We start from the raw sequence: 22,174 nt of genomic DNA, 5'->3' as shown, positions 1-22,174 counted from the left end.
GAATAATTGCTGCACACGGATGAAGAAGAAGAAGATTGCACATCGTAAGCACGAATAATTCCTGCACGCGAACGAAGAAGAAGATTGCGTATGTATGCACGAATAATTGCTGCACAGGAATGAAGAAGAAGAAGATTGCGTATCTATGCACGAATAATTGCTGAACACGAATGAAGAAGAAGAAGATTGCGCATCATATGCAGAAATAATTGCTGCACACGAATGAAGAAGAAGATTGCGTAGCGCATGCACGAATAATTGCTGCACACGAATGAAGAAGAAGAAGATTGTGCATCGTAAGCACGAATAATTGCTGCACACGAATGAAGAAGAAGAAGATTACGTATCTAAGCAGAATAATTGCTGCACACGAATGAAGAAGAAGAAGAAGATCGCGTCTTGTATGCACGAATAATTATATTTTTTGCAAAGAGTGAATATCTTTTTAGAGAACGAAGATGCTTTCCGTTATACCACTGTACCTGCTATGTTTATTGCTCCTTGAGTACCAATACTGGAGCTAATAGGTATTTGTCGGAAAATTGCGCGCCCACACCGGGAATGGAACCCAGGTCCTCTGATGGGCCGTCGTTCCTTCAATATCATGCTGGCGATGGGTTCTCGTGCACAAATCACTGCAGACGTGTTTAAATTGCTCAATATTGGCTGCACTGGTATGATGAGGTTGCCATTTTGGGTCGTGTTTACGTAGTGAGCGGCTACACTCCACTCGCTAACAATCAACATCTTGCCTTTGTTATCGAAAGGTAAATGTGATGACAAGTGGCCAAAAGTCATGATGCCAAAAGCTCCCTTAATCCTATTTGGCCATTCCTTGGCCTTGGCCTTGCAAACGCAGCGTGGTGCCCTGCTGCTTCTTGGCACCTCGGCGACCTTTAAATCAACGGGACTCGCACGTTTAGAACCTGCGAACGACTTACCCAGGATGCAATCTTCGTCATATGTGAATGTGAAACGGATAGAAAATCTCTGCATAACAGAAATGTGATGCCTTCATCTTTTAACACCATGCCACACTTTTAGTTTGAGGTCAGCAGTTTGTAAGCAAATAGCATACAGTTGGTCCAATTGCCTTTTAAACAAACCAGCTGGGCCAGATCTGAAGTACAACTGAAGCTGGTTAGAGCAAGAATTCCAGGCCTGACTGTAATCTGGCAGGTGTATAATGTGGGCAGAATTTTGCATCGATGAGTATTCCTTCCTTTCGATGGATGTTAAGCTGGGTATCCTGTCTGCTAGTATTGGTTGCTGATTGACGTTAGAAAAAAAAATTGCACCCGTGTCCGAAGGAAACGGTTTCGTTTGGCATTTTAAATATGAAATAGGCAAACCCTAGAAATGAAGAAAACCCATTAGAATTACCCTTTATAACTCTTTAAATTACCCTTTGCAACGCGTTAGACCCTATTAGAATGACCCTTTAGAACCCAATACAATTACCCTTTACAATCACCCTTTAGAATTACCGTTCAGAACACCCTTTAGAATTACCCTTTAAAACCCATTTGAATTACACTTGACAATTACCTTTTAGAACCCTTTAGAATTACCCTTTGGAATTACCTCTTAAAATCCTTTATAATTACCAGATAGAATTACCCTTTAGAACCCTTTAGAACCCACTAGAATTACCTTTGGAACCCATTAGAATTACCCTTTGGAACCCTTCAGAACCACCCTTTAGAACCCACTAAAATTACCCTTTAGAACCCATTATAATTACCCTTTGAATTACCTTATAGAACACCCGTTATAATCCATTAGAGTTACCTTTTAGAACCCTTTAGAATTACCATTTAGAACTCTTTTGAATTACCCTTTAGAACGCATTAGTTACCTTTTAGAATCCTTTAGAATTACCTTTTAGAACTCTTTTGAATTACCCTTTAGAACCCACTATAATTATCCCTTAGAACCCATTAGAATTACCCAATGGAATTACACTTTAGAACACCCTTTAGAATTACCCTTTAGAACCCCTTAAAATTACCCTTTAGAACCCTTTAGAATTACCCTTTAGAACACCCTTTAGAATTACCCTTTAGAACCCTTTAACATTACCCTTTAGAACCCTTTAGAATTACCCTTTGAACCCACAAGAATTACCCTTTAGAACCCATTAGAATTACCCTTTAGAACCCATTAGAATTACCCTTTAGAACACCTTTTAGAATTACCCTTCAGAACACCCTTTAGAATTACCCTTCAGAACCCTTTAAAATTATCCTTTAGAAACCATTAGAATTACCCAATGGAATTACCCTTTAGAACCCTTTAAAATTACCCTTTAGAACCCACTAGAATTACCCTTTAGAACCATTTAAAATTACCCTTTAGAACCCACTAGAATTACCCTTTAGAACCCATTATAATTACCCTTTAGAACCCATTATAATTACCCTTTAGAACCCACTAAAATTACCCTTTAGAACCCACTAAATTTACCCTCTAGAACCCATTATAATTACCTTTAAGAACACCCATTAGAATTACCCTTTAGAATGACCTTTTAGAACCCTTTAGAATCACCCTACACAATTACCCTTTAGAACCCAGTTGAATTACCCTTACAATTGAACACGTTGGGTTAGAAAAGTTATTTTTCATTTTTGACGGACGGATGGACTGATGGAAGGAAGGACACGGCCAAATATTGAAGCGGCTTCACCTCTTAACAAGTACTCGGTATGTTTCTGACGAAGAGTCGGTGAGTTATCGCTGGCATCCTGAACAAATTTACAAATTCCTGCCCTAACATCAGCATCATTGCATGACATTGCATCAGCGGCACCTTCCATTGGAAGGTCATTCAGCCAGAGGACCCGTCTACCAGCATTGGCTGCCTATGGACATTAAAGATGTCTCTGTGTGTTTCGCAAAAAGTAGGTAAGTTATCACCGGCACCCTGACTAAATTCCGTATTCTTGTTCGAACCTATACCGGGGGGCACTGCATCAGCGACACAACAGTCGCATTAAATATGTCTCTGTATGTTTCGTTCACACGTTTTGTTCTGTATGTTTTGTTATGTTTTGTTGTTGTTGTTGTTGTTTTGTTCTGTATGTTTTATATGTTTTGTTTGTATGTATGTTTTGTATGTTTTTTATGTTTTGTTCTGTATTTTTTGTTGTTGTTTTGTTCTATTTTGTTGTTTTGTTCTGTATGTTTGTTCACAGCGACACTATTAAATATGTCTCTGCATGCTTCATATGTTTTGTATGTTTTGCTAACGTTTTGTTCTGTATGTTTTGCTAACGTTTTGTTTTGTATGTTTTGCTAACGTTTTGTTCTGTATGTTTTGTTCTGTATTTTTTTATTGTTTTGTTGTTGTTTTGTTGTTTTGTTCTGTATGTTTTGTATGTTTTGTTTGTATGTATGTTTTGTATGTTTTGTTTGTATGTATGTTTTGTTCTGTATTTTTTGTTTTGTTGTTGTTTTGTTGTTCTATTTTGTTGTTTTGTTCACAGCGACGCAGCATTAAATATGCCTCTGTATGTTTCGTATGTTTTGTTCACATGTTTTATTCTGTATGTTTTGTTCTGTATTTGTTTTGTTGTTGTTTTGTTGTTCTATTTTGTTGTTTTGTTCACAGCGACGCAGCATTAAATATGCCTCTGTATGTTTCGTATGTTTTGTTCACATGTTTTATTCTGTATGTTTTGTTCTGTATTTGTTTTGTTGTTGTTTTGTTGTTTGTTTTGTATGTTTTGTTTGTATGTATGTTTTGTTCACATGTTTTATTCTGTATGTTTTGTTCTGTATTTGTTTTGTTGTTGTTTTCTTGTTTGTTTTGTATGTTTTGTTTGTATGTATGTTTTGTTCACATGTTTTATTCTGTATGTTTTGTTCTGTATTTTTTTGTTGTTCTATTTTGTTGTTTTGTTCTGTATGTTTTGTTCACAGCGACAGCATTAAATATGTCTCTGTATGTTTCGCAAAGCGTAGGTAAGTTATCACCGGCACCCTGACTAAATTCCGTATTCTTGTTCGAACCTATATGGGGGGCACCGCATCAGCGACACAGCAGCACTCCCATAAATGAGGCAAACCAGCAGTCGCGTGCTGCACAATAATGATGGTATTCAACACAACGGACTCTCGCTGTCAAAGTATTATTCAAAATACACTTTAATAGAAGAATATGCACAAACAAATCAGTTACGATCACTACAATATTATAACAAGGTGTTTTTTTTTTTTCAATAATTTGCTGTTCATTGTAAAAGTAAGAAACTATTATTTAATATATTGATTTTATTTAACTTAATGGTATATACTATATACTTTTAAATGCGTCCATTCACAAATTGTGTATCAAATGTATCACAGATACAGAGTATCTTAAACTCTCAAGCAGGGATCTTGGTGTAAAGTGAGTTCGTTGTCGTAAAATATTTTAAATAGATTAGAAACCATATGTACACATGTTCCAGCCTGAACGTTTGGCGAGAACATGATGCATATTTTACAAGATGGGAAAGGTTAAGCAAAAGTGAAGTTAATCGCAAAGTCATGAGAAAATTCCATCCCTTTTTTTTTTTTTTTTTTTGGTAATCGCAACAAAGATACGATGTTATCGCTTTATTCGTGTGCTCACGTCTGGTGTTCGTTTCCAAAAGGGTAAGGTGTCCGTTCAGGCTGAAGAAATCCTTTTTCTTTTCAAAAGCGAGACGGAGCATTCTTGGTGCTCAGTGTTTTGAAAGTTCTCGTCAACTTTGTTGACGCGTCCACTGCGCCCGCGACTCCAAACGATCAAGAAAATCTTCCTGATCACCAAGACTGATCTCCACCGCAATAAAGTTCGACCCAAAGTTGTTTTGATCCCAAAGAGGCAGCGTGCCATTGCCGAGCAGTCGGCTTTGGTCCCCTAAACGTCTTCCAGGAGCGTTATGTATTTATTTGTTTTTTCGGAGTCCCCGTTTCCACGGTGGTTCTTCATGAAGCCGATTGCTGGTTGGCGCCAAGTTTCATGTGATGGAGAAGAATGTCGAAAATGTCATGGTGGCGACTGTAATTTTGTCGAATGCAGTTTGAGCTTGCAAACCGAGGGCGGTAATTCAACGGAAGATGTTCAAACACACAAATGCAGGGAAAATGTCAAAAGGAGGAGGTGGCGCTCATTTAAACACGAGGTTATTGAGTAACTCAAACTTTAATTTGCTTGAAATGCTCTGGATAGGGCAGCTCGATGATACCCTGGCACCATGACACTGTCATTAACTTTGGCAATTTCTTTCCAAAGCACCACTCAGAAATGTTTTTATTTTATTTTAAATATCCTGTTGGAGCAATAATCAACTGGAATTTCTGGATGCTAAAAACCTTCACGCTTGCGAGTCTTTCCTCGAGTTGAAGAAGCCACGTTGCCTTGCTCAAGAGATCGATGTCTTCCTTTTTCATCCTGCATGCTCTTCGATGAGCCAACCTGATGGTTATGGCAGGCAGGATGGAAAGTTCGGCATTGCAAATACTTTAACGGTGAATCTCGTTGTCGTACATGATTTGTGCGGTGAGGACTGAAGATCACGCCAGCAAGGGGGCATTAAACACCCAGCAAAACGCCGGCAAAGTCGGAATCACCAAGGATGCCGATGCTGACGCTCGAGTTGTTCTCCACGAACACTGACGCACGCTCCTCCGCCTGCCGTTCGCAAAATACAAATAGGCAGTACAATTATGAAATGTACAAACCGACAAGCAAATGACAAAAACCTCGTAAACAAAAAGACGTCATGCCGAGCACGATACTTGCAAAATCCACCCTCCCCCCACCCCCCAAAAGGATGCCATTGATCCATCAAATTGTCCATTTCATCCAGATTAAAATTGACGATCTCGATCAAAGCTCAGGTCAATAGGATGAAAAGTGACGATTTTTTAAATGAAAATTGATGATTTTAGAAGTTTTACCTTGAGGTGACCTTTGACCTTTTGACCTCAAAAATAGTTGTTGCTTTTTTTGTTTTGTTTTGTATACAAGATCGAGGCTCGTGAAAGAGCGAACATTAATCACACAGAAAGACAAACAGACACACAAAACAAATAACATCGGGAGCGGTAGACAAGATGGGGAGAGAGGGGGAAGGACACAAACACAACATTTGAGAGCAGGGACCGAGAGACATGGAGACATCGAGAGAACTGTGGGAGGGAGAGGGCTTTGGGGGGGAGGCATGGGAAGGGGGGGGGGGTGGGAGAGGTATAAAACATATGGACACTGCCAAGACTTCCAGGAAAGAAGTTGGAATTTCAAACAAGGTGGATCTGGGGTGAATTAGTGGGGGTAGAAAAGATCAAGGTTTTGGATGGGGGAAGATAAGAGATGGTGGTGAACAGCTGTTTTGAAGACCTGGAGGGAGGAGTGTGATTGAAGTGAGTGTGGTAGTTTGTACCAGAGGCGGGAGAAAAGAGGAATGAAAGAGTGAAGGTGAGCGGAGAGCCGAGATTTCGGCAGTTTAACCATCAGAGGGTGGCTGGCAGATCTTGTGCGACCTGTAGGAATATTTGGGGGACAGAGCACAGAGAGAGCTGGGGGAGCAAGGCCGGAGAGGAGTCGGTAGAAGACAGAAAGACCACCTACCTGCCTGCGGTGAGTGAGTGAAAGGCCCTCAGAGATAGCTTCATCACGGGAGATTCCAATGATTCTGAAAGCTTTGGATTCAACAGCGTGAAGCCGAGCCAGGTGTGAGGCAGGAGCACCAGCCCATAGGGGAGAACAGTATTCCATTGAGCTGTGGATGAAAGCCTTGTATGTGGTGAGGAGCTCAGGTGTGCCTAGGAAGGACTTCGCACGACGGAGGATGCCCAGTCGGCGACTGGCTTTGGAGGCCAGCTTGGAAATGTGGTTTTCCCAAGAAAGATCATGGCAGATGGTAAGACCCAAAAGCTTGAGCGACAGAACTTCTTGGAGAGGATTGTTGAGAAAGTAGATGGGAGGGTTGTCCAGTCGATCTTTTCGGAGAGACATAGTAAGAGTGTGAGATTTGTCAGGATTGAAAGACATGTTCCACATGTTTGACCAGTCTGTGATTTTGTCCAGGTCTTCAGAGAGTGAGGAGGCTGCAGATTTTTTCCAATGGTTTTGGAAATTTCAATTTAGTGACTGGTTTTCCAATTTAGTGACTCAATTTACAAATGCTGTTCAATTTTCAAGTCAATCGTATTTAAAATGGAGATTTTAGAAATTTGACCTCCAGATGACCTTTGACCTTTGACCTCAAATCAATAGTTTTCTCAATTGTGACGGCCTCTACAATTTGGTAAAGTTTCGTGACAATCGGTTTAGAATTGTGAGTTGTAGGCTGGTGACAAACAAACAGACAAACAAACAAACATACAGACAAACAAGCAAACAAACAGACAAACAAACAAACAGACAGACAGAATAACAAACGCAACCGACCAATATACTTGAAAAATCTTCGATTTTGCAAATAACAAGTGCTTACTTTTTCAGGTTGACAGGATACCTCAGAAGTTAACATCCTTGCCTCTGGCTTTGGTTTGATTCTCGGTCCCATTATGAAATCGGCTAAAGGATGGCAAACACCAATGAGTATGCCATCCTTTGCGAGGGGACGTTAATCGGTCTGTCCCGTCCATTAGCATTTTACTGGCGGGTCTTACACCTTTCATAGGAGTAGACCACTGTGTGCTGGTAACCAAGACAACTTTGAAATACCTGACCAAATTTACGTGGTCTGCTGCATCAGTGGCATATCCATGCTCGTACAATTGATACAACCAAATACACATGCTGTATAGGCATCAGTAATAATATGTGACATGTAATAATAATGTGACATGTAATACATAACTTCATGTTAATTGTAATAATTTTATATGTAATATAAAATTGTAATTGTAATTATAATTGTAGTATGTAATTGTAATTAACATGTAATTATAATAATAATAATAATAATAATAATAATAATCGTAATAATAAATCAACATGTAATCCGTTAGCATTTTACTGGCGGGCCTTACACCTTTCATAGAAGTAGACCACTGTGTGCTGGTAACCAAGACAACTTTGAAATACCTGACCAAATTTACGTGGTCTGCTGCATCAGTGGCATATCCATGCTCGTACAATTGATACAACCAAATACACGTGCTGTATAGGCATCAGTAAAAATATGTGACGTGTAATAATAATGTGACATGTAATACATAACTTCATGTTAATTGTAATAATTTTATATGTAATATAAAATTGTAATTGTAATTATAATTGTAGTATGTAATTGTAATTAACATGTAATTATAATAATAATAATAATAATAATAATAATCGTAATAATAAATCAACATGTAATCCGTTAGCATTTTACTGGCGGGCCTTACACCTTTCATAGAAGTAGACCACTGTGTGCTGGTAACCAAGACAACTTTGAAATACCTGACCAAATTTACGTGGTCTGCTGCATCAGTGGCATATCCATGCTCGTACAATTGATACAACCAAATACACGTGCTGTATAGGCATCAGTAATAATATGTGACGTGTAATAATAATGTGACATGTAATACATAACTTGATGTTAATTGTAATAATTTTATATGTAATATAAAATTGTAATTGTAATTATAATTGTAGTATGTAATTGTAATTAACATGTAATAATAATAATAATAATAATAATCGTAATAATAAATCAACATGTAATCCGTTAGCATTTTACTGGCGGGCCTTACACCTTTCATAGAAGTAGACCACTGTGTGCTGGTCACCAAGACAACTTTGAAATACCTGACCAAATTTACGTGGTCTGCTGCATCAGTGGCATATCCATGCTCGTACAATTGATACAACCAAATACACGTGCTGTATAGGCATCAGTAATAATATGTGACGTGTAATAATAATATGTGACATGTAATATATAATTTGATGTTAATTTTAGTAATTTTATATGTAATATAAAATTGCAATTGTAACTGTAATTACAAATGTAATTTGTAAGTGTAATTGTAACTGTAATTACAATTGTAATTTGTAATTGTAATTGTAATTGTAATTAATATGTAATAATAATAATAGTAATAATAAATCAACATGTAATATGTGACAACAAATGTTTACGTAATGGAAAGGTGTCAGGTGCAAACCTGATAAAATGAGGTTGTTCGTTATTGAAGAAATGAAAGAAAGAGAAAGCAAGTACATGCAATTGTAAGCAAACCCCCCAAGGACAGGCCTATGCGGTGAGAGCGGAACGTGATGGCGATATCTGTGCAAGATTGATTTTAAAGTATGGCCTGACCCTACATGTGGTCAAGGCTCATAACTGCCAATTCCACAAGGAAATTATAGCAATTTCCTTCCCTGTCTGACCACAACCCGACAAATCCCCTCCTGCACCCCATTATCCCATTAAAAAAGGCCGCGTGTTGGCTTGTCACTTGCGGTTTACTCGGGAAGGCTCAAGCTGGTGTTACTCCTGGTTTTCCCTGAGTATGGAATTTAACGCCTTGCCGCCAAGCTCTTGGGAAAACACAACGCCGACACCATCGTCCAATGTCACACCGTACGCAGGCTCACACACTTTGTCAAGATACCCAAGCTACTATATCTCATTCTGATTCAGACTTCAACGTGCTGGAATGTGCTGGCTCGGTGCCCCCGCTGTTTGGCACCAGATACCTCGGCGTTTGATGGCATGAGCCCCGCACGCTGTGCCCGAGTGCTGCTAACCAGGCCTCGGATGAGTCGCCTGGCCCATGAAGAATTACTGCCATTTTGAAAAAGAGATTGCAAACCACAAGGCCTTATAGAAAATTGCTTTCTCATTCTCCATTTCTGGATTGTTGGACAATTTTCCATAACAGTGAGCTCAGCCATTACTGATTATTAGTTAAGTATTTTCCAGGTCCACATCACCAAAAAACAATCTGTACATTGTGTTCTAAAGAAAAACTTTTCACTGTACAGTATTTCTTTTATTTTGCCTGATATTACAATAACACTGGGCAACAAAAAAAAAAACTTTTAGTCAGCTACTAAGGGAAATGCAGGTGTTCTTGGCTAAATCTGAGCTGCTGATTTCAAATCTGTAGTCAGAATTTCAAAATAGGTTTATTCCATACTCAGGGAAAACAAGGAGTAACCCCAGCTTGAGCCTTCCCGAGTAAACCGCAAATCAGGTTTTCAATATATGTATATGTATTGATGATATCCAGCATGCTATATTACATACTTTATTATTGCAGATCACCACATTGCACATCTAATATCAATGCTTAGTAAATACTTTCATGGCATATTGAGATGACAATGATTGATCTCCGTGTATAATGTGTAGTATACAAACCATTAACATAAACAAGTTGCAGAAAAAGAGGTTTAAAACATTAGAACATGATAATCTTAGGAAGGCTGTCAACTTGATAGGGAAATCTGCCCCATTGTGAGTTATTCAGAAACAACACTTCAAGTTTACACTTCCATGCAATATAGTCAGCATAGGCAGTAGGCACTGTTCAGAAGTGCGAGACACTTGCTCTTGCACTTGTGTGTGGAATTGGTCTCCCGTTTAGGAACTAGCAGTAATCACCCATTATGTGTGGATTGAACTGGCCTTGATACCCAGTTTCCATGACCGAAATGTCTTGGTGGAACCTTTCGCCATGCTCATCGCTTACTTCACCCAGATTAGGTGGGAAAAAATAAAGATGAGAATGCAAGAAGTGCATTTTAAGAGACATCCGACAACCCATTCGCTGATAGGCCTTTAGCATGTTGTCCACTAATTCAGCATACTGTTCAGCTCTATGGTTCCCAAGAAAGTTCTGCACAAGAAAGTTCTCCAAGAAAGTTCCCACGAAAAGTTCCCAAGAAAGTTCTCCAATGCAAATGCTTCCCATGCTGCAAACTCAAGTGGGTTCAGTTTATTTTTGAACTCGGGATCACACATCAGTTCTCGGATCTGGGGCCCAACGAAAATGCCTGCTTTGAGTTTAGCATCGGTTTTCTCTGCGCCAAACTTCTCTCTGAGATATCGAAAGCCATTACCGTCGTGATCCAATGCCTTTACAAAGTTTTTCACAAGGCCAAGTTTGATGTGAAGCAGTGAAAGGTAGACTGTTTGTGGGTGTACCAATGGCTTATGATGCACATTGTACCTGCCAACTATGTGTTCAGTTTTCATCCATTTTTAATAATTCAAAGTGCATCCTAAAGCTCTTTTTATGAGAAATAATAATCTACAACAGTTTCATTGCTATAATTGAAACAAAAAATACAAAAATTATCATTTATGATCACTCAAAATCGCCCACCAGGGTTAGTTTCTGTAGGAACCGCCTTTAGAGGCCATTTTTCCCCGCAGAGTTTTCCTTTTTTGGGCACCGTAGTCCTCTTCTTGAAGCAATGTTTTATGGTCCGGATGCCCTTCCTGCCGCCAACCCCGTTGGTCGCCTCTTGCGACACACAAGGAATTACCAGTGAACTGGTACTCAATTTGCCGACCTCAGAAGGATGACAGGCTGAGTCAACCCCCCTGGTGTTAATTCAGCGATTGCCCAGGATTCAAACCGAGGATCACTCGTATCCCAAGCCGGCACCCTAACCGCTAAGCCAACACCAGGTGCACTGGGTAAGCTACTGTAATTGGACCATATGTATAACTCAAAATCCTGACCTACTGAGAAAATTCTGATTTCAGATTCAAAATCAGCAAACTCGATTTCGTCTAGAACATATGTTTCTACCCCAGTAGCAAAATCTTTCTTGTCCAGTGTAATCAGTGCAGGAGTGTTTCTCTGTTGTGGATATTTATCCTTATACCAGCAGGGACACAGGGAAATGTACTGAAGATGCTTGAAAAAGAAAAGTTCTGTTTTTTATCGTACTTTGGATCACCTGAACGACGTCGCTCTTACGAGTTGTTTACAGTTCAGGAAAGGTTCACTTTTTTTTTCTTTTCTTTTTTGTTGTATACTGAATCGAGGCTCGTGAAAGAGCTGACATTTACTTCACAAACAAATCAACCAGACAAACAAAATATATAAAAAGAGGGAGCGGAAGACAAGTTGGGGAGAGAAGGGGAAGCACAAAAACACAACATTTGAGAGCAGGGAGATGTGTGGAAGGGAGAGGGCTTGGAGGGAGGAGGCGTGGGAAGGGGGGGGGGGGGGAGGGAGAAGTATAAAACATAAGGACACCAAAGACTTCCAGGACAGAAGTTGGTATTTCAAAAAAGTGCAATTAGGGTGAAATTAGCGGGGGTAGAAAAGATCAAGGTTTTGGATGGGGGAAGATAAGAGATGGTGGTGAACAGCTGTTTTAAAGACCTGGAGGGTGGAGTGGGATTGAAGAGAGTGAGGGAGTTTGTTCCAGAGGCGGGAGAAAAGAGGAATGAAGGAGTGAAGGTGAGCAGAGAGTCTTGATTTTGGCAGTTTAACCATAAGAGGGTTGCAGGCAGATCTTGTGCGACCTGTAGGAATATTTGTGGGACAGAGCCCAGAGAGAGCTGGGGGGGGGGGGGGCAAGGCCAGAGAGGAGTCGGTAGAAGACGGAAAGACCACCAACCTGCCTGCGGTGAGGGAGTGAGAGGCCCTTGGAGTTAGCTTCATCGCGGGAGATTCCAATGATTCTGAAGATTCTGAAGAATCCATTTTTGGCAAAGCTGGCCAAATCTATGCTCAGTTCAACCAGAAAAGGCAGAATTTGATGACGATTCTGGTCAAAGTCTTATTACCTCCGCCACCAAAGGTGGATGGAGGTTATGTTTTCACCCCTGAATGTCTGTCCGTTTGTCCGTTTGTTTGTGAACAAAATATCTCAAAATATTGTGGACGGATTCCGACGAAATTTGGCAGAGATGTAGCGTATATCACAAGGACGAAATGATTAGATGTTGGTGAAGCCCGGCTACGAGAACTTTTAAAGTGATTCTTCACCATTGGGAGATAGGGCCAAAACGATACATTGCGGGATATCTCAAAAAGTTGTGGACGGATTTAGACGAAGCATGGTGGACCGGTTGGGTGTCTGACAAGGACAAAGAGATTCGATTTTGGTGAAGATATGAATATGGATTCGGATATGAGACATTTAATTTTTTAAGTGATTCTTCACCATTGGGAGATAGGGCCAAAAACGATACATATCAGGATATCTCAAAAAGTTATGGATGGATTTGGAAGAAACTTGGTGAACAGGTTGTGTGTTTGACAAGGAAGAATCGATTCAATTTTGGTGAAGATCCGGATCCGGATATGAGAATTTTTTTTTTAAGTGATTCTTCACCATTGAGTGATATGGTTAACCAGGCGAAGGTATGCTCTCTACTGAGTGCCGTTCTAGTCTTGCAAATCAATTAATATCCGTAAGCGTTTGTAAACTTTTTGGAATGCATTATTAGCTACAGACATGAGAAAGCAAACCCGTCTGAAAATGTTCAGACTGTGAAATAATTATCGTGTAGTCTGATTAGATTATAGTCTGATTTACAAAAACATTATACTCCAATCGTGAAATTTACATTTTACTTGCCAATTGCTAAATGATGATTCCATGAGTTTGAAACTGCTAATTGGAAATGCAATCGCATTACCTGTCTAGAGTTCCCTAACAATGCTAAAGTATTTTTTTGTTTCGAGATTCTAAATGTTGCACAAATGTATATTTCATGTTACGAGTACATCCGTCCCTGTGACACCGGGAAGAGTCATTATTTCTGGGATATATAGATTACAGTAGATCTTGGGCTGGGCCTCAAGAACATCATTACCCTGCACTCGCGAAGCGAAAAGCAGGGTTAGGCATTCGGTTGCATCCGTACGTGTGGCGTGTCTGCATTTTTAAAATTCATTTTCTCAGCAAAGGTTGGTCCGATTGATACGAAATTTTACCACAGGAGTGCCTCCGCCGGTAGAATTTCTTTATTCACAATTATGACGTAATAGGTCACCTGGTACTGACGCCATCTTGCAAAAATGTTACGCCTCTATATCTCCCAAACCGCTCAATGGAAAAAAAAAACTGAAAACATGGCTCATTGTCAAGTACTCTTCATGGGGAATAAGATATATATTGATGATGAGGTCATCGTTGCCTTCATTATGACGTCATAATTCGACAAGTATAACGCTTGATCTGATCGTTATGAGAAAAAAATTCCTCTGCAACTGTTAGTCCGATGGACACGAAATTTTCACCAGAGGAGCATCTCCTCCTGCAGAATAACGTAATGATAATTATGACGTCAGAGGTCATGTGGTACAGGCGCCATCTTGGAAAAATGGAAAAACGTTGCACCTCTATATCTCCAAAACTGCTCCATGGAAAAAATTGAAACGTGGCTCATTGTAAATAACTCTGCATGAGAAATAGGTGCTATTAATGCTGACGTCATTGGTGCCATAATTATGACGTTGTAATTCGACAGGGACAACGCTTAGTCTGATCAGTTTGAAATGTATTGAGCGTGATCTACGCAACAATTATATTAGAGAATATAAATTCATGATGTAATTGCTCACGTGGTCTGGCAGCCATATTGGATAAAATTTAAAAAACCTTCAAAAACAGAAGAGTTGGCTCGCACCAAGTTGACTGCACAGGGTAAGTATTATATGAATACCATCTAGCTTACCAAGTTACTCGTAGAGTGCTCGCCAAGTGGTTTAAGCATTCGAACAAGAACTCCATTAAAAACTGTTTATAAGGAACGGCTGGCTTGGCAAGCACTAGCTAGCTGCCTGGTAACTGAGCACACCCCGGGTTTCCTCTCTTTCAGTTTTGTGTTAAACAGCAGTAGCGACTGTTTCAAAAGGTAAATAATCAAACTTGTTTGTGGTTAATAGTATTTTTACTTCTGGTAGAGGCCGTTGCTCCCAGGAAAGCAGCACGATAAACTGTTTATACACGGTAACACGGTGTTTGTTCAAGGAGGAAAAACCCCTTGCGGAGATGGAATATTATTACTATTAATATTTTTTGATAATAACATTAATATTATGATATTATATTTAGTGTTGTTGTTACTTTTGTTATGAGAATCGGTCTTGGAAAAACGTCACGATAAAACTATCTTAACACGGATATACACCACTACACGCAACCCCCTTATTGGGGTAAACCCCCTTGGGGTGGGGGGGGGCAAGTTAAATCGCCACAACCTCCATCGTGTGACCCTTAGTCTCCATGTCAAGTTTGGTTGCGATTGGATAAGCAACGACCGAATGAATCATGGTCAAAAACTGTCAGACAGACAGACAGACACCAAATTGTGTATTTTAGTATGATTGAGGAAAATAAGTCCTTTCCTCACTAATCGCTGTGATTGGGGTAGATGCAAAATGATTGCTAGAAATATGGATGGTCAAAGTTGGTAATGACTCACATTTGATTAACCAATTGGCCAAAACATCATCCCCAGTGAAAGATATTTACATGATCCATATCATTCGCAATGCAGATGGACAGCCGGATTAACGTCCTTTCTGAAGGATGGTGTGATCCATGGTTCAATATCCCCCTTCTGGCATTGCAACTCAATGGCAGTATTGATCAGATCCGATTCCACTTGGAATAATTGATCCAAGCCTGAGAGATCTACGCAGGGCATCACCACGGCCCAACACCCAAAATATGTGGGTTGCAATGGTCACATGTTCACATTATTAACACTAATCTCAAACTGATTCTGCCTTATCGGTCTTATCAGCAGGGAAAAAGGTCAATACAAAACTTTTGGAAAAGGATGATTGCGATCCAAAAATTGATTTTCATTTTAAAAAAACACAAAAAATAATTTTAAAGCATTAACAGAAACATTACGCACAATGATTTTCACCCAGTCCAAATAAAAGCAGCTCAAACCTTGATCCTAAAACCAAAGCATTATTTAAATAAACTGCGAAATTATATTAAGATTCCTACACAATGTCCAATGGTTGTGAGCGTATGCAGATTTCTGCTCCATAAAGAATAATATTATCATGATGAGACTACGTAAAGTAATGTTTACAACACGGAGCACGGAATTTGAGCCTGTGCCTATTGATGTGGGTTTTGGCCTCAGATCAATAAGCTTTCCAATAAACCACAAGAGGTCCGTTTGATCAAATGGTGTGAAACCATGCAATCTCATGGGAGTTTCACAACGAATGTCTGTAACAAACAGAGCACATGGGTTTCGACATGGCCGAGACTAAATGTCTGGGACTTGGACAGAATACCAAGACATAATGATGTTCCGTTTGTGAAAGGCACAGTGAGGAATATTCATGCCCGAGTCAAGGCGAGTGCCGGTGTAATGCAATGAGAGTTCCTTAACAAGAAGCAGGTGATGCAGAATAGGAAGAAGGTCAAGGACGTTTTGGCAGGAGGATGCTGGGGTTCTGGGGTATTGGTGACAGGTATGAGTACAAAGGAAGCTTGAAAGAAGACTAAAAAGTTCCAAAAAGCATAAAATTGCGCCCCTCACCTCGAGATAGACGATGCCAGAAAGGTGTATCGTGACCGTCCTTCCATTGCTTTTGAGTCCTGAATAAGCTTTCAGAGCGCTGTGTGGTGAAAGTGGGAAGAGAAAGCAAAGAAAGAGAAAGGGGGTTACTCACAGTACAAGGCAAGGCTGTGGCTTAGCTGTGACAAAGTGCGACTCATTCATGCCAGCATAGGTTATATGTCTGAACCAGGAAAAAACAACAAAAAAACAATCTTCACAAGGAACAAAGTGATCCGGCAGGCCGTGTTTGCCTGCTATGCTGTGTGCTTGGCATTCCCTCAAGCTGTTTTATCTTATTTCATTCAATTCTACTTTGCTTTGCTTTGCCATGCATGGATTTGCCTGACGTGCGCGACATGGCGTGGGGGGCCGCCAAAGTCAGTCGGCTCGGAGTGAGACCGCGCCAGGCCTGCTGTAGTAATCACGGCAACCGTTACTCGTTCTGATGGATGTGGGGAGTATTCTCAGCAAGGCATCTGAAAGGATTTAAAGGGATGCTCTCATGACTTTGAGGCAGGCTCCCCCAACAGTCTGCAGTTTATCTGCAGAGGGCCTGACTTTCTTTAGAGAACGATTGCGTTTCGCTCTGGTCTTTATCCATTTCCTTCTTCACGTGTGTTGATATTTGTGGTTCGGCACGCCAAGGGCTCCAGCAGAAGGATGAAGATGAGATTTGTTCAGCAACCCTACCGAGATTCTTGTATGGAGAATGAATGGCAAAAGGATCTGGAAAATAGCTTTCATCTCATTTGCCCAAGAAGTACCAGTTTGGATCAAATTGTGAAAATATTACTCTTATCATCAAATGAATTTCAGTTTGGGATTGCGTTTTTTTTTATTATCAGAAAGGAACCAAATCAAACTTTTCGAAAGTTCAAAACTAAAAACGATATTGTAATATCTGGCCGCGAGTACATGAACTTCTGGTAGTTCATACCACAATTGGACAATTGGACGTTGGACAATTCATACCACAAAAGGTTTACTCACATCATGATGTTACACAATTACAAAATTTATATCTTTAATCGGGGTTTAAGCTGGACAAAAAAGTACATATATATTTTATATACATAACAGTCACGTGAAAAAGTAAGTACACCCCATGTAAAGTTTTGACTTTTTCAACATATTTCAACATACAGCTATTTTATCTTCATTTCAACAATATTGATAGATAAAGGTGATATAATATAACACATATCATGAAACATTTACATTTTGTAGTCCATTGTATAATTTACATAAACATAAATGCAAATTTCGCATGTTAGTGTAGCAGCATAGCAAACCTGTTGTGCATTTTGTGATACAAGCACCAAATTTGGCACAAATGTACATTAATATGTTGCGAACATTTTCAGATATTGGGCCACTTGAAATTCCGTAATTTTTTTTTTCAAATTTTTTCAAATTTCGTAATTTCAAATTTTTCGGGTGACACCGTCACAATTTCGGTCTTCGAGGCCGGCCGATATAGTGGGGCGGCTTAGCCCAAATATTCAAAAGAATTGTGCATTTTGTGATACAAGCACCAAATTTGGCACAAATGTACATTAATATGTTGCGAACATTGTGTGGTCAGCAATGAAGACGAGAGTCTAAATTACATGTATGCAAAAGACCTTGTGAACCAGTGAAGCAAATACACGGGTAAGCATGAATTAAATCTAGGGCATGATATAATTTCCATGATGTTTACCTCTACACTCAATGGTGGAAGGAGGTAATGTTTTGATCCCAGCTTGTCTGTATGTCTGTTTGTCTGTTAGTCCACAAAATTCCAGACAAAGCTTGTAGTAGTGGTAGTTGTAGTGGTAGTGGTGATAACAGAAATTGTTATATAGAACTGAACTTATATTATTATTATATGCAGAAAATAACTTCATTTCTATATGCCCTGCAGTGGACAGGTTAATTGGTTTATGCACTGAAGGGGTCACCCTGGTGTGCACTGCTGTGTTCTGCCTCACTGAGTTGTTCAGGTATGATGTACTCAGCACAAGCTTCCGGTCGGCCCGGAGGTGGGGGTGCGGGGCCTGTCACGGAACGTCAAAACAAACGGCCTGCCGGGGCCGCCCAAAAGTCGGGCGTGAGGGGCGCGTCCACTAATGGAACGCCTCTCGCTTCCCAGATCGAGGGCCACGTGGTCAGGAGAACCTCGTCCCTTCCGGTCACACTTTGCCTATCGGCCGGCCTCGAAGACCGAAATTGTGACGGTGTCACCCAAAAAATTTGAAATTAAAATATTTGAAAAAATTTGAAAAAAAAAATTACGGAATTTCAAGTGGCGCAATATCTGAAAATGTTCGCAACATATTAATGTACATTTGTGCCAAATTTGGTGCTTGTTTCACAAAATGCACAATTCTTTTGAATATTTGGGCTAAGCCGCCCCACTATGTGGAAAAAGTAAGTACACCCCTACATTTATCACTACTTCAAATACCTAAAAGTAGAATCAGGTGCACCAGCTCAGGTGCAAATGATTCGAACATCGTCAGAGAAGATCTTGGAGGAACCTGTCTTATTTGAACCTCAGACATTTCGTTTGGTTTGCTCTTTATTGTTGAAGTGTGCAGCGTCACCATGCCTCGATAAAAAGAGCTCTCTGAGGCCTTCAGAAAGAAGGTTATAGATGCCTACGAGTCTGGGGAGGGATTTAAAAAGATCTCCAAACAATTTGAAATCAATCATTCGACTGTCCGGAAGATCATCTACAAGTGGAGAAGATTCCAAACAACTGCCAACTTGTTCAGGCCGGGCCGCCCCAGCAAGTTCAGCCCGAGAGCAGACCACAAGATGCAGAAAGAAGTCTCTAAGAACCCCAGAATGTCATCACGGGACCTACAGGTAGCTCTTACCACTGTTGATGTCAAAGTGCACGAGTCTACCATTAGGAAGAGGCTGCACAAATTTGATCTACATGGTAGGTGTGCCAGGAGGAAACATTTGCTGTCCAGAAAGAACATCAGGGCAAGACTAAAGTTTGCCAATGAAGTCCTAGGCAAAGACCAGCACTTCTGGAACAATGTGCTCTGGACAGATGAGTCAAAGGTAGACCTATTTGGCCACAGCACCAGAAGACATGTTTGGTGAAAACCAAAGACAGCATTTGACCACAAGAACCTGATACCAACTGTAAAGCATGGTGGTGGAAATATTATGGTTTGGGGCAGCTTTGCTGCATCAGGGCCTGGGCAGCTCACCATCATAGAATCCACAATGAATTTTTCATTGTACCAGAGGGTGCTTGAGGATAATGTGAGGCCATCTGTCCGAAAGTTGAAGCTCAACCGAAGGTGGACCTTGCAACATGACAATGACCCTAAACATACCAGTAAATCCACCAAGGAATGGCTGAAAAGAAAGAAATGGAGGGTTCTGGAATGGCCAAGTCAAAGCCCGGATCTAAATCACATCGAGATGTTGTGGGGGGATTTGAAACGAGCTGTGCATGCAAGAAACCCCTCAAACATCGCACAGCTGAAAGAATTCTGCATGGAGGAGTGGGCAAAAATTTCTCACAGTCTATGTCAGAGACTGGTAGACAGTTATAAGAAACGCCTACTTGAGGTTGTTTCTGCCAAAGGGGGCAATACGACCTATTAGAGCCAAGGGTGTACTTACTTTTTCCACATGCGAAATTTGCATTTATGTTTATTTAAATTATACAATGGACTACAAAATGTAAATGTTTCATCATATTTGTTATATTATATCACCTTTATCTATCCATATTGTTGAAATGAAGATCAAATAGCTGTATGTTGAAATATGTTGAAAAAGTCAAAATTTTACATGGGGTGTACTTACTTTTTCACGTGACTGTATATACACATACACACATATACACACACATATATATATACACACATATATATATATATATATATATATATATATATATATATATATATATATATATATATATACACTACATGACCAAAAGTATGCGGACACCCATTCTAATTAGTGGATTCGGCTGTTTCAGCCACACCCATCGTTGGCAGGTATATATAATCAAGCACACAGCCATGCAATCTCCATAGACAAACATTGGCAGTAGAATGGGCCATACAGAAGAGCTCAGTGACTTTCAACGTGGCACCGTCATCGGATGCCACCTTTCCAACAAATCAGTTCATCAAATTTCTGCCCTGCTGGAGCTGCCCCAGTCAACTGTAAGTGTTGTTATTGTGAAGTGGAAACGTCTAGGAGCAACAACAGCTCAGCCACGAAGTGGTAGGTCACACAATCTCACAGAATGGGACAGCCAAGTGCTGAAGCGCATAGCGCGTAAAAATCGTCTGTCCTTGGTTGCAACACTTACTACCGAGTTCCAAACTGCCTCTGGAAACAACATCAGCACAACAACTGTTTATCGGGAGCTTCATGAAATGGGTTTCCATGGCTGAGCAGCCGCACACAAGCCTAAGATCACCATGCGCAATGCCAAGCGTCGGCTGGAGTGGTGTGAAGCTCGCCGCCATTGGACTCTGGAGTAGTGGAAACCCTTTCTCTGGAGTGATGAATCACGCTTCACCATCTGGCAGTCCGACGGACAAATCTGGGTTTGCCGGATGCCAGGAGAACGCTACCTGCCCGAATGCATAGTACCAACTGTGAAGTTTGGTGGAGGAGGAATAATGGTCTGGGGCTCTTTTTCATGGTTCGGGCTATGCCCCTTAGTTCCAGTGAAGGGAAATCTTAACGCGACAGCATACAATGACATTCTAGACGAATGTGCGCTTCCAACTTTGTGGCAACAGTTTTGGGAAGGCCCTTTCCTGTTTCAGCATGACAATGCCCCCATGCACAAAGTGAGGTCCATACAGAAATGGTTTGTCGAGATTGGTGTGGAAGAACTTGACTGGCCTGCACAGAGCCCTTACCTCAACCGCATCGAACACCTTTGGGATGAATTGGATCGCTGACTGGGAGCCAGGCCTAATCGCTCAACACCAGTGCCCGACCTCACTAATACTCTTATGGCTGAATGGAAGCAAATCCCTGCAGCAATGTTTCACCATCTAGTGGAAAGCCTTCCCAGAAGAGTGGAGGCTGTTATAGCAGCAAAGGAAGGGGGGAGGGGGGGAGACCAACTCCATATCAATGCCCATTATTTTGGAATGACATGTGTGATGTGTGATGTTCGGGTTTCCACATACTTTTGGTCATGTAGTGTATATATATATATAATTACACATATACATATACAATTATATATACAGACTTGGCATTTAATATGGAATATTTTTTTTGTGGGGGTGAATTTACTTTTCAAGATGACTTAGAACCAAAAGTTCATTGGAATTATGTTGAAATTATTCTAGATTTTGTTAATGTGACCTTTAAAATAAACAAAAACCACATTTGACATTTCGAAGCAACTAAGTTGATCCTTGAAAGTGATGTAAACTGATATCGAACTCAATTCACGGACAGTACTGTGTTAAACTTCTGTGCGTTTTCCAGAAGTATCTCCTTATTTTTTACATTAGCCAAAAAAAATTTCAACAAAAGCAAAATCTAAATTATGACTGAGATTACGGACAGTAAAATTACAGTTCAGTACTTCGTGTAACCCCCACGAGCATTCAGGAGAGCACGTACACGTCGAGGCATGCTGTTCACGAGATTTGCCAAGGTTTGGACAGGAATCGCTTGCCATGCAGTGACAATAGTCTGCT

The 22,174-nt window shown here is 40.4% G+C and overlaps 1 protein-coding gene across 1 annotated transcript in view; it reads right to left on the bottom strand.

Annotated features, from left to right (window-relative positions):
• Positions 1 to 4,125: 4,125 nt before the first annotated feature.
• The window catches only part of LOC137424652 (adipolin), a 93,819-nt gene continuing 75,770 nt past the window's right edge, over positions 4,126 to 22,174 (bottom strand). Inside the window, exons 7-8 of the mRNA XM_068112346.2 lie at positions 16,461 to 16,539; positions 4,126 to 5,662 (exon numbers count right to left, since the gene is read on the bottom strand). Coding sequence (XP_067968447.2) covers positions 5,564 to 5,662; positions 16,461 to 16,539 — 178 coding nt within the window. The 3' untranslated portion in view covers positions 4,126 to 5,563. The remainder of the gene's footprint in view (positions 5,663 to 16,460; positions 16,540 to 22,174) is intronic.

Source organism: Myxine glutinosa, chromosome 4 (assembly GCF_964187855.1).
Source record: "Myxine glutinosa chromosome 4, kmMyxGlut1.1, whole genome shotgun sequence".
NCBI lineage: Eukaryota > Metazoa > Chordata > Myxini > Myxiniformes > Myxinidae > Myxine > Myxine glutinosa.
Note: the sequence above shows the minus strand (reverse complement) of the source record. Positions and strands in the feature narration are given on the sequence as shown.